This window comes from Lepisma saccharinum, chromosome 16 (assembly GCF_977018435.1).
Source record: "Lepisma saccharinum chromosome 16, izLepSacc3.1, whole genome shotgun sequence".
Classification (NCBI taxonomy): Eukaryota; Metazoa; Arthropoda; class Insecta; order Zygentoma; family Lepismatidae; genus Lepisma; species Lepisma saccharinum.
Genome location: NC_139244.1, coordinates 15,414,042 through 15,428,382, shown reverse-complemented (window position 1 = coordinate 15,428,382; position 14,341 = coordinate 15,414,042). Strand labels below are relative to the sequence as shown.

Sequence of the window (14,341 nt, the reverse complement as noted above, 5' to 3'; positions counted from 1 at the left end):
TCCGAAAGAAAAATATAACTACCCATGTATCAGAAGGGCATAGAGAGTTAAATGATTCAACTTTCCTCGGGGGCCTCCCCCATGGCGCAGTGGTAGCGTCTTTTCCTTGTAATCAAGGGGTCCCGGGTTCGATACCCGGTGGAGGATCCCACTTTAAACTGTAGGTCCAGTTCCGATTAGCCTCACTGTGCATAAAGTGGACTTAAAACAGCAACTCAAACAAACAACAAACACAACCTTCCTCGATATGTACATTACATATATATATATATATATATATATATATATATATATATATATATATATATATGTGTGTGTGTGTGTGTGTGTGTGTGTGTGTGTGTATAAGAACCTCTTTCAAACAACGAGTTTAACCTATAAAGTGGGTAGCGTGATCACTTATTGGATATTGATTATAAAAATTTAATGATTTTGGTAGTTTTATAGAGCTTTGATCCTAGTTGACAGCAGATATGTTATTGTCCTGTACTGACGTAGTGGTTTGTAGAAAGTAGAGGGCTTAATGTATCCGTCCTTTGCCAAAATAACAAACAATCTATTAATATATACTACACGATAGCCGTGACCTAAAAAAAAAAAAGAATGTGAGAAAAATATTATTTTCACCTCTGCAGATGGAATGAGGTATACGAATATCCACGGAATCAGGAAAGGATAATAATATCTGATAATAATCAGATAATAATTATTATTATCGTTATATGTATAATTATTATTGCACGAGATCATTTCCTGATTCCGTGGATATTCGTATACCTCATTCCATCTGCAGAGGTGAAAATAATATTTTTCTCACATTCTTTTTTTTTTAGGTCACGGCTATCGTGTAGTATATATTAATAGATTGTTTGTTATTTTGGCAAAGGACGGATACATTAAGCCCTCTACTTTCTACAAACCACTACGTCAGTACAGGACAATAACATATCTGCTGTCAACTAGGATTAAAGCTTTATAAAACTACCAAAATCATTAAATTTTAGAGGAAGTGTTGGTGGTAACGAACTGTAAGCATTTCATCCATTGTTCACTGCCCATTGCGCTTCACGAGACATTGCTTCAAGCACACCTATTATCAGACACTTTCTTCTTAGCCACTTCCCAATTGATTTCTGTTTAATTTATTGCTCACATCCAGCATTACTACTTACTTCATCAATTCTATCAGCAATGTTTCATTTCTTACTTTGTTAGTCTATTTCACACTCTCTATTCTTCACCATAACCACCTATGTATAATTTCTAGCCGCTTTTTCTTACTCCTTCGTAGCCTCCATGTTTCTGCGCTGTACAATGCTACACTCCACACAAAACACTTCCTTACTTCTTTGTTTAAATATCCACAAGAATACTTATAGAGGCTTCCTTCGCCATTGCTGTAATCATTTTGCTTCTATCCTGACTACATCCCATGCCACTTCTTGTGATACATTTGTTTGCATTTACAGTGAGATCGCTTACCTTTGCTGAGGCATGTGGAATTGAGGCCGACAGTGGATAGGTAGGCCTTGGCCCCCAAGGGCTGTTGCGCCACGGGTTTGTTTTCTGTATAGATATGCAACCCACCATACAATTGTGTTTTGCGGAGTTTCATAATGGACAGGATACACTTGACAAAGTTTGTATTATAGTCGTACATACAAAGTATATTCCAAGGTCTGTAGGTATCAGCGAGCCAATTAGCATTTTTGCACACAACTTGATGTATTTTGTTTTGATCATGCTACGAAAGGTAGCAATAGAAAACTTTCTGATTCTACGAGGTGTCTACATGTCAGTACAATCATAAAAAAATTATGAACATAACTAAAATTATGAACATAGCTAAAATTGTCCAATGTACTCCCTTTTTGAAACTTCGTCCATTACATTAAAAGAGGAGCATAAATTAAGAATATTTGAAAATAAAATTATTTTTGGACCTAAAAATATAAAAATATATTTGGACCTAAAAGGGATGAGGAGACAGGTGAATGGAGAACGTTACATAATTTAGAACTACATAACATGTATTCATGTCCAGATATTATTAGAATAATTAAATTAAATCAAGAAGACATGAGAGAAGAGTTTACAAGATTCTTGTTGGGAACCCTGATGGTGAGAGACCTGTAGGAAGGCCAAGATGAAGATGAAGGGATAACGATGAGATGGACCTAAAGGAAATTGGTAAGGATGGAAAAGATTGGATTGATCTTGTCCAGGATAGGGACAGATGGAAGGCTTGTGTTGTTGCAGCCATAAACCTTCTGGTTTAAGAATGCTAGAGAGTGGGTGTACTCTCTTTCTGTTTTCCTATGAAGATGAGTGATGAATCGATAAACTAATGGAGGGAGCACCAGAAATCCATGCCCAGGCCGTGACACAAACTCGGAATCTTCGGTGGTGAGATCGCTATCAAGTCGGCCATAGTCCAGTGCCGTCTCTATTTACCAATGAGCAGAAGATACGATAAAAAAACACATGGTGGTACTTTCTTCTCTAGTGCTTTACCTGTGGTTGGAGTGATGGAGTCCTATTATTTCTTGGTCCCTTCATATTTTCCCTCATTTTTCTTTTTGTTTCCCTTCTCTTAGTATTTACGAAAGGATGCCCGTGATACTATTTTACAGTTATGGACAAATTTAAAGAAACTAGGACCTTCCTCATATCCTTGATAAGGCGTGAAGAGGCATGTGGTCACCGCATGTCCACATGGGTGTCCATACAAGAAGTGGGAACAACGAAGGGAAATATGATGGCCACATACCTTTTCTGGAACTAAACTATATAGTATAGTCTTCTTACTATGGTGCATTGATACATTTATTCTTGCTTTCGGCTGTCTTCATTTCTGTATAGCTTTTTCAATTTACACCTTTAACAATTTGTTTTGCTATAATCAGTCCTAGGTAAACGATGTGCTTTTTTCACATATATTCTTCCTTCAATTACTCAGAATATGGCCATCAATTTTTCCAGTTTTTTTTTTTGTTGTTTTTTTTTGTGCACCTCGCAAGGCATTTTTTTGGTTTGTCACTCTGTTTTCAACTCAATCTTCAACATTCTCCTGTAGCATCACATTTCAAAGGCTTCCAGTCTTGTCCTTTTAACTTCCTCCACTGTTCATGTTTAGAATCCATGTAGTGTTGTGCTTCAGACAATTGCCTTACAGTTACGTCTACGTTCCTGGGACTTAACTGCTTCTTCTGGTAAAATTGTCAATACTTGCTTCTTCTGGTAAAATTGTCAATACTTGCTTCTTCTGGTTAAATTGTCAATACTTACTTCTTCTGGTTAAATTGTCAATACTTACTTCTTCTGGTAAAATTGTCAATACTTACTTCTTCTGGTAAAATTGTCAATAATTGTATCTTCTGGTAAAATTGTCTGTAAAACAGATTGCTCATACAAGTGTTTGTATTTCAGCTGAGCGTTCCGTGACAGAGGGGAGCCTTAACAGCCTGACGGGATCGACGCAGAGCCTGTCGGGAACGACTTCCTGCGGGAGTTCGCCCTCGACGTCCCCTCGCCGCTCCTGGCAACCCTTCGTGCCCTACAGGGACTCCGTCCTCACCTGGCTCCTCAAGGACTCCCTCGGCGGGAACTCCAAGACCGTCATGATTGCAAGTAAGTGACTTGCTGGAAACTTCAACGCATAAGCTCTGTCACGCAAAGCACATCTATTCTGTATTCACTGTAGGAACGAAGTTAATATAAACAAAACCACGTGACTTTTGAGGAAAATAGTGGTGTTGATTGATTGATTTCCTTTATTTTACTTTGCCTTTTGTGCCACTTTTGGCTAATTTGCAAAGATGGGGATGAGTGATGATATGATGAAATTGATGAATGGACACTCACAAACATCCATGCCCATGCTGGGATTCGAACCCGGGGCCCCTGGCATCGTAGCGCGCTGTGCAAGCCACTCCGTCACGGGGGCCGGCAAAATAGTGGAGTTATTTTGCCCATTAATATATTGGTAGCCGTACACCTAATGATATAAGGTCCCCACAACTTCAAAGTTCAGTGATTCATTACTTTACGTCGCTTTTCTTCCACTTTTGGCTAATCGCGACGATGAGAATTGTGTGGTGGAAATCGAACTAGGGATGATGATCAAATTCGTAAAATTTTCTATCCTGATATTCTGATAACCCGGATATACGGATTATTCAGATATCCGAATTATCCGTTACATCCGAAACGGATATCGGAAAATTTGAAATACGGATATCAGTTACAAATCCGCAAAGTTCAGTGTGGTATTGCTTTATTTATCATTTCAACATTATTCCTACGTGCAAGATTCATGCACATCTGCCATTCGAACAACCAATGTGGCGTTTCCTGACCCTGAATTTAAGGCGCTGACAGAAGAAAAGTTTTAACTCCTCTTCCTTTCTTTTCGGTGAACAAATATTTCAAATTTTCTCCAAGCAATGACTCATTGATTTCTTTTAGTGCAGTGATGACATGATTCAAACCCGCATACCCTTGATGATTCATGACTTTTTTTAAAAAATTGAGAATAATAAATATATCCAACATTACAATTTATTCAACACTAAAGTTATTTTTTTAAAGAGCCTCTCAAAACATTTTATTTCTTCAACACACGTCGACATAGTGAGGTTAGGACATGGCCGACCATTTCATATCATTTTATCTTTTGCATATATTAAAACGATCAAAAGCAACTCGGTCTCCCTGATGGCGTATAAAGTGGACTTAAAACAATAATTCAAACTAACAAACAAACAGTTATACAGGGCTTATTACCAAGATGCTATATCTACTTGTATGTTGTGAAAGGTAGTGCGGGAAGTGTCTTAGAAAGGATGCTTCGTAATTGATCTGTGTATAGTTGTAAATAGTGACTTGTCTTTATACGTATATTGAGTCAATTTAATGTAAAAAAAGTAGTTTCTTCCTGTAATGGTCAAATAAACCCTACTAGCCATGATTGGTTAATGAAATGACTTACTGACAGGAAGGATTATATTTTTGTAACTCTCTCTTATAAATTGTACAATGTCTTCATTCCCTCAACTTCAGTTATTGTTTGTTAATTTTATTATTTCCCTGTCAGCTATTTCCCCTTCAAGTTCCTGCTACAACGAGACCCTGAACACGCTGCGGTACGCCAAGAGGACGAAATGCATCGTAAACCAGCCAATAGTCAACGAGGACCCAAACGTCAGGATAATCAGAGAGTTACGGGATGAAGTCACGAGGCTCAGGAACATGCTGGCAGCTATACAGATTGTAAGTATCAAAATTTGTGGAATGATTTCATGTTTATTGCCCCATAAAGAATTCCTTGTTTCATTTGTACATCACGAATACGTCGTGAACAGTATAGAACTAAATTTTAACTAATTCTCACACGAGGCTTCCTAAAGAAAATGTAATTGTTCATCTGATCGGAATAGTTGTTACTACGAATTAACCGTGAGATGAATATTCAAAGGTATGAATAACTGATACCACCATGTATTTCATGACCAATAATGCGAAGAAAATAAATTTTGCTTTGATTTTATTCTTGTTATTCAGCGTCTCTTTCTGCCACTTTTTAACCTACCTCCGGGGCAGAGCGGTTATCACAGCACGGTACAACGCTAGAGATCCCGGGTTCGAATCCCGTTCTGCGTGAAGTATCCCTTCATCAATTTCATCACATCATCACTCTTTATCATGTTCGCGATTGAAAAGCGATTGATTGATGATTCTTGTTAATTATCGCCGCTTCTCTGCCACTTTTGGCTAATTTCGAAGATAAGGATGAGCTATAATAGGACGAAATTGATGAAGAGACATTCACAAAGAACACCCATGCCAAAGCCGAAAGGTGTGCCACGGAGGTCGACAATATTGTTATCTGTATCTACTCAAATTGTCGGTAAAATTGATTTGATTTCTTTCTGTCCTCTCATTGAAAAATGGATTAAATTAAGCCAACTTTTTTTCTCACTGCAGAACGGATCTTTGTCCAACTACGGTCCCAATGGAAACGTCCTGCTGGACCTTTTGCGGGAGAACGAATCCAGAGCGAAGGAACTGACGAGAGACTGGGTGAGCAAGTGGCACAACAACGAGGAAGCTGGAGGAGAGAAACCGGAAGACTTGGCGGAACTCTTCGTCGTCGGATCAACTCAACACTACAAGGGTCCTCAGTCTTTTGTTTTGCAGGCAAGTCCTCACGTCCTCGGCTGATATTTGTAATTTTATTGTTCCAAGGTGCCGAACGCCGCGCGCGGTACCGGGCACACGAGATTCGCACATATTGCATGTTGCCAAACCTACTGCATAGTATCCTCCCTCGTGCGGTTGTAAACGCGAGGGTTGCTACGGAGCCCTGCTACGAGTGAATCCTCGCGAGCCCTGAGGAAAATGACAGTCGAAGGGCCTTGGTTAATTCTAGTTTCTTGTAACGTGCAAACACAGCAACGATGAGTCAGGAGAGCCGATGTTGTTCCTAGAACTACACTCAGACGCGTCTCGTGAACGCATGCGTCAATTGTGGGGAAAAGGACAGCTTGCTCTGCGACGACATTCATGAGCGTTTCTACATTCTAATGTCTTCATATAGGAGAAGTATTTATTTTACACGAAAGCGCTGAACTAAGCTTAAATTATATTTCTTGGATCTGAAGTGACGCATGCGTCAATTGTGGAAAAAGAATGATTACTTTCTTTCACTTCAGATCCAAGAAATGTAATATAAGCTTACTTCAGCGCTCTCGTGTAAAATAAATACTTCTCCTATATGAAGAAATTTGAATGTAGAAATGCTCATTAATGTCGTCGCAGAGCAAGCTGTCCTTTTTCTCAGAATTGACGCATGCGCAGCATGCACCGCATGCGTTCACGAGACGCCTCTGACTACACTGAACGTAACTGAGAATCACACACATCCACGAAGTTGATTGGAAGACAGAAATAGCTCCTAAGATCAGCTACCAGTTCAAAAGGCAGCCAGTATGCCCTACAATTGTTTTTCGTCCTCGTTACATTGTAAATGAGTGTAATATCCGTATCATATTTAGTGTTTGCCAGATAAGCGATTAATACACAGCCGATATAAAGGGTGGCACAAAAGTCATCATCCTATTTGAACTCACCTTTATTTTGACATCTAGTTTATATCAGTAGTGTTTTGTCAGTTAAATAGAAGATACTCACGAAATTTATCGGGTGCAAGAATGAATAAGTATACCCCACAAGAACGTGGAAAAATTGTGACAATTTTGCGTGACACTTTTCCGGGCAGAGTAATATCCCGTTTTGGTGATTTGCCATGGCCGGCCAGGTCTCCCGATTTGCCAGCTCCACACTTTTTTCCTTTGGGGATATTTGAAGTCATTGGTTTATGTGAATAAGCCAGAGACGTTACAGTAATAACAATATTCAGCATGAAATTGAAAACAATTCCCCGCAGATTTCCAACACCATGGAAAACGCAATAAAAAGAGCCCAAATTTGCATTAATTTGAATGGTGGTCATTTATTGGATGTTATCTTAGTAGTGTATATTGGGCGCTTCAAAATAGTACTTAGTAGGTATCCTTTTTTTTTATCAATCGAATATCACTTTTTGACATACTTTGACAATTTTTTGTCCATGTTTTAGCGTTTAGCGATGTTTTAGTACAAATTTTCACTATACTCATTTTTTCCCCACTCGTACTTGGTAGGTATATCATGATGTTACGTGATACAACTTAACCTATCCTTTTTTTACGATTATTTAATTTTTTTATGATCCTAAGTGATATAACTTAACCTATCATTTTTTTTATTTATGCACTGTTTGAACGTCATTATTTGAGGATCATATTTTGTAGGTATCCTCTTTTTTTATCAATCGAATATCACTTTTTGACATACTTTGACAATTTTTTGTCGATGTTATAGCGTTTAGCGATGTTTTAGTACAAATTTTCACCGCACTCATTTTTTCCCCACTCGTACTTGGTAGGTATATCACGATCTTACGTGATACAACTTAACCTATCTTTTTTTTTACGATTTTTTAATTTTTTTTACGATCCTAAGTGATATAACTTAACCTATCATTTTTTTTATTTACGCACCGAACTAACCTACAGGGGGGACTCTGTTTGTTTTAATATTTCAGTATTATAAGGTTTTCACAAATTTTATATAACCTAAAATGTGTTGGATGTTGATTTTTAGTATGTGGCAATTTTTTATGAATTTAAAACTGTTCCGTCACCCTCTCGTTCTTCACGTCGTGGACGAAGGACTTCTCTGCAATCAGGATGACGCTGCATAGAGTATCGGCAGGCAGCGCGTCGTGGAACTCGCAGACGATCTTGATGTTTGTGCGATCGTTGACCACCACCTGCCTTCTCTTAGATGTGTTGATGACGGTCATGGGTCTCCGTGCTTTGAATTCGCTGGGCGTGTAGTACATGTCCACGCTTCCCTCGGTCACGCGTTTGTAAGCCGTGTAAGCTTCGTAAAGTTTGAGGTAATCGTTTTTGGTCACGTCGAGGTTGTAATTCTCGCGCGGGAACACTTCGTTCCTACCGTTCTTCAGATAAACGTTCTTGATCTTGCAGTCGTCGAACTTGCTAGAATCTTTTTCCTGATTCTTGTCCCTCGCGGTCTGAAAAAGCACTACGACGAAATCTGGCATGTCGAACTGTATGTTGTTGAACTGCGTCGTCACGTCGAATTCCATGTGACTTCCCGACGCCATTTTCTGCACGCACTGGTAACCGTGAAAGTGAATTGGCACCTGCGGATTTTTCAAGATCTCCGCTTTGTACTTGAGGGCGTAGTTTGTTTCGTATTCCACCACCGGCATTCTCAATTCCATGCTTCGGATGAGGCATTTCGCCGCTTCGGGTAAAGTGTTGGCTATCAGCGTGGTGCCGTCCGGACCCAAAGTAGCGTATCGCATCAGTGCGTCGTTGTCGTTGGCCGCTCTTCGAAACGTGATCCTCAGTCCTCCCTTCCACATGATCTCCTTGTAATCCGAGAAGAAACCAGGCAGCAGACGCATGGGAAAGAGCACCGTGTGACTTTTCGTCGATATTTTGGTTCCGGCTTCGAATCCCCCGGCCTGGTAGTACGCTGCGTCCGTTTTGGATAATTTCAACGTTCCCACTGCCGTCGACGTGATGCCTGGATAATCTATTCTGTCGATGACAGTGTTGTGTTTCCTCACCTCCACCTGCGAGAACAGGTGAGGCACGAAGTTGTCCACGAGTATCAAGTTTGCTGCTGCGGGAAACGCGTCTCCGCTTTCTTTCTTCACCACGTCGAATTGAAGGTAGAGGTCCGCTCTGTGAGGATGAATAAACCCGTCGCCTACGTCCACGTCGTATTCGATCTCCCTGTTTGCCTCGTTGAGATTGGCGAACGTGCGACGGTTGGGAGGGAAAGATTGCAATTCGTAACTTTCGATTTGCTCCATTTTACATGTATGGTTATTTATTATACGTTGATCTCCACGATGGCCGTTGTAGTGGCACCTGCGAAATCCACCACGTCTCCTTTCTCGTTCGTCACCACCAACTCTATGTCGTCTATGCGGTTGCGACATACTGGAAAATAGATCGGCGAAGAGGGCGTGTAGATGATCGGTTCCATGAACTCAGAACTTGGTTTGAAAGTGGCTATGATTCCCGTCTGCTTGTGACTTCCCAGTAATCCGTCCGAAGATTTCGTGATCATACCTTCGGCCACGTTACAGTGTACGTTCAGAGTCTCTATGGCCAAGAATTTAGGAATGTTGGTTGCCACGTGCTTGATGCCAGCTTCGAGTTTGGTGTCGTTCTCGAAACCTAAAAGTTCTCCCATGGTGCCCAGGTCCACGGTCTCCGTAGCGGATAGGATTTCCACTCTGTGCGTGACCGAATTTTGAGAAAGGTACGTGCCTTTGGGTAACTGAGCTTGCAAAGTGGAAAGATTGTATTGTCCTGGCGTGACGACGATGTGTTCGCTTCCGACGCTAATTTTGTTGTTGTGCTGCGTAACATTAGGTATGAGGTACATGCTGTAGAATGCACGCAGAGCCACGGATTTAGGATAGACGATGTCGTCGTGCAGCGTGAGTTTCAAGATTGAAGATTCGCTCGTGAGATGGAACACGCCCATCCTAGTGATGCTGTTTGAGGTTCCACAATGCTTTCTGGAAATCCTCGATCGTAGGGTTATTTATTTTAGAGAGAAACGCGAGCACGGAGAGGCAGAGATGACCGCAGTTCACGTCTCCGAAATTTTGAATGCGTTCGTCGTTGTAGTATATAGAGGTTTTGTTCGTTTTCAGATAATGAATTAAATTTGTAGGTGGAACACCTCCGAAAGAATCGAAAACGAATGCTTTGTTATTGTCATTTTTGTGGTAACATATCCAATGCGTGCCTGGATTTTCTTGATCGTCCAAGTTGACTACACCGCATTCTCTTTTTTTAACGCTTGAAGGTAACGAGTCGGACATGAAAACTCCTCTGAAGTGTTTGATTCGTAACGGTCCGATCAGAGATTCAATGTCTCGGTTGGTGAGTGCTTCTGTTTCTTTTTTTAAAATTTTTTCATCACGCCCTTCCCCTTCTTCTCCATGGCCAGGTTGTGACGTTTCTGTTCTTCCAATTCCGCTTTGTTCTTCTTCGAGTCGATGACGGTTTTCGCGATGGCGGCACTTCCGCCGGCCAAACTTCCAACGGCCCCCAATGCTGCCAGGATGGCCGGGATGCTGAATATGAAACCTCCGACCTTTTGCTGTTTCCGCGAACGCTGCAATCTTTTCAATTGAGGTGTGCTGAGAAGTAATTTCATTCCGTGTCCTTTCGACAAGCAAGAACGTTTCTTCTCGCGTTGTTTCTTGGTGAGTAACCCATCGAGGGCACCTAGATTTTTAAGATTGGAGTATGGTATCTGGTACACGACACCCTTGGGCTTCATGTTGATGCTCTATGTGTTATTTTCACGGTATGTTATTTATATATATATTCTGAGATTTTTTCTTGTGTAGTTTTTTACGGTATGTTATTTATATATTTTCAAGGCCTCGCAGTCGTTACACAAATTCTATTACGTGCTTCGTTTTCTTGCCAAGAAGTTCCTTTGTCCCCTTGTACACGATTCGAGTTTTGTTCTCGATTAAAATACATAGCTTCTCGTCGGATAACATGTTAGCGTATCGATCTGGTAAAAATAGACTGTATTGTGCGTTGAGCAACAGGCGTACCTTGGGACCATACTGGGTAGAAACGATTGAACCGGAAGTTATCGTAAGGTTTGTCGACTTCCAATTCCTGAATTTTTACATACTCGACTGACAAATTTAGCATTTGTTTTAATGCTTGGAGATCGCTCATTTTTTCAGTTGTCAGAGTGTTAGAGAGAAATTTAATTGCTTTTTTTTCACGATGTGTGTTATTTATATATACCGAAGATTATTTTTTTACGATGTGTGTTATTTATATATCAAGTTTTTTTTTTTACGGTATGTTATTTATATACCCCACCCCAATTTTTGTTTCGTGTTCATGGCGATGGTGGTGCCTAGTGCGGCGACCCGTTCACCCAACGATGCGTCTCTGCTCACGAATCTTTCGAAAGCTGCGTGCTCTAACTTTCTGTCTGCTTCGTGACGTGCGTCCAGATTCGTCTGCGTGGTGTTGTAGGCGATGTCGTGATCTTTGCATGCCGCGTCCAACGGATTCACACCCTTGTCTCCTCTCTCCAATCTTTTCTCGAGTTTGGTACCCGGTCCGCAGTACTGGTAGCCCGGTAGATGCATCTCGAAAGGTAACTTGTTGATGATGTCGTTTACGAGTCCCTTTCCTTCGGCCACGTTCCAGAATTTCGGAGGCAGCGTGTTGATGATTTTGATCAGGTAACCTATGCCCTTGTCGTCGTTCACGATGAAGTTGGAAAGTTTCGTGCTGATCATGTCCACGATGCCAACCTTCTCGTTGTAGAAATTACGATTGCCTGCATTCTCTTCGCCGGCTATCACCAACAATCGGTCCACGAGTTTCCTAACGTCGTCCACCCAAACGAATTCTTTGGGTAACGTGTTGTAGCGTTTGACGCCGCTGCCCGTTTTGACCTGGTTCCAAATCGGTTTGATGAGATTCCTGTACTTCTCGCCGCTGCTCGATTTCACCCTATTCTGCGAGGCGTCGTTGTTCTGGTACAAGGCATCCGTCATGATCAGAATTTCCTTGTAACTTTGGTAATCTTCGTCGGTGTAATCTTTCGGCTGCTTTTTGGCGACGAGTTCCCACAGTCCCACCGTACCCGGATACCTGGTCCAACTATCCTTGTCGCCTAAATTGACTTTAATGTCGTTGCCTTCGAAGGTCACCTTCGATTTCCCAATCTTCCACACCACACCGCCGCCTTCGTTGGTTTCCATGCTGGGATACAATCCGAACACTTCATCCTTGTCGAATTTCCCCGTACTCAGGTAGTCTCGTGCCAAAGGCCCCAACTCGATTTTATCCGAAGACGAGGACGTGCTACCAATAGCTCGACGTCGTGCCGGTGCATCCTTCAGTTCGAACGGCGTCGAAGGAATGCTCGAAATGGGCGTGGGTACGGCGTAACTTTTAGCTGCGAGCGGTACGAGTTCATTAATCAAATTTTTATTTTGTTCCGTGACACTTTTAATTTCTTTACCTAGACCGCTGATGGCATCGATCACGGGTTGATCCTGACGTTTCTTCTCTTCGTAGAATCCGCGATTCTCGGATTTCCAACCTTTGAAGCGTTTCGCGAGGTAATCGCGAAGCTTGAGATTTTCGTCTTCGATTTTTCGTTTCGATATGACGTTATTTATACACGTCGTTTCTCACAACGTTGCAACGTTTAGAAAGTCGTTGATTTTGTTTCTGTATTTTCCATCGTTGGGTTTCCTCGTCATGTCGATCGTCGCGAATCCGAAATCGTCACCGTTCCAGCAAGTAGAGCAGCAGCGTTCCGAAAATTGATTGTAGTTCATGTCTCCGCCTACGTAGTCATCGTACGCGTGCTTGAGGTTGGTGTGATCTTGACGAAACAAACATATGAAATTAGCGTTGTCGCGTACTAACTGTTTTGGAATTTTGGAAAACGTTTGAGCTAGGTAGAAGCAATCCATTCCTTTGTGACGACCTTGCGTGAAAAAGTTGCGAATTTCATTTTGATTTTCCAGGATGGCGTCGTCGAACACAACAACTGAATTTTCACGACAATCGTCGAGTGGTTTTATTTCCGAGGCAAACGTTGCAATGTCCAGACCATCGTACAGTTTCATCAGTTGCTGGTATTTGGATTGCTCTAAACTTTTCGAGAACACGTACAGGTGCCTGTTCTTCCAATCTAACCAATTCGGTGCGAGGAGAAAATTGTCCACGAGCAGTGTCGTTTTCCCACACCCCGAAGGACCTACGATCAGACAGCGGATGCTGTCGGGAAGCAACTCGCCGTTCTTTTTACTTCGTTTGACTTTCCGGATCCGGTAGACGCTTCACCACGTTCCACGTACTCACAAGATCACTTCGTCCGCGTCGATCCAACTCTTTTCCGGAAGTCCCAGCCATTTGACAAACAGTTTGTCACCTTTCCTACGCAATACTTTCTCGATGAGGTACGTGTCGGGGTGTTTTGTTTTAGAGAGTTCCTCTTCGTAAAATCTTCCTTTCAAAATCTCGCCGCTACTATCTTTTATTATATACGTGTATCGGTTTCCGGGTAAAACTCGAACCACCGTAAAAAGTTCCGTGCTCCAATTTTTTGTGAACCCCTTCTCGAAGGTGCGTTTGAATTTGCTGATCCTCACCCGGTCTCCAATTTTGTATTTAGCTTTTTTTGTCGTGGGTGTGTACTTTGGACAGTAAACTGTAGAAATTAAATGCTGCTCGTCAGACTTGGTAACGTCAACTGGCTTCATGCCTATCGTTCTGTGTACCGTATCATTATAGGTGTCGACGAGTTCCGGCAGGATGTCGACCCATTTGTAATTTCCCCGAAGCGTGAATCGTTTCCACATGTGTGTTTTCAAGGTTCGATTGAATCTTTCCACGATGCTGGCTTTGATGTGACTGAAGGTCGAATAATGTCGAATGCCATGTTTTTGAATAAACTTTTGGAATACGGCGTTGTAAAATTCTTTACCATTGTCCGTTTGCAGAAACCGTGGTCGTCTGCCACCGCTTTTGCGAAAAATTAATTTGAATGCTTCCGTGACGCACGTTCCCGTTTTCGCCTTCAAAGGTAGAGCCCATGCGAATTTCGAAAACGTGTCTATGACGGTGAGGAGGTACTTGTTGCCCTTGTTCAATTTATGTACGTTTTTCAAATTGCCGCTACT

General features: G+C 41.6%; 1 protein-coding gene across 1 annotated transcript in view; it reads left to right on the top strand.

The window, feature by feature from the left end:
* The window catches only part of LOC146000279 (uncharacterized), a 208,957-nt gene that overhangs the window by 168,472 nt on the left and 26,144 nt on the right, over positions 1-14,341 (top strand). Inside the window, exons 9-11 of the mRNA XM_083137759.1 lie at positions 3,430-3,630; positions 5,096-5,271; positions 5,986-6,198. Coding sequence (XP_082993885.1) covers positions 3,430-3,630; positions 5,096-5,271; positions 5,986-6,198 — 590 coding nt within the window. The remainder of the gene's footprint in view (positions 1-3,429; positions 3,631-5,095; positions 5,272-5,985; positions 6,199-14,341) is intronic.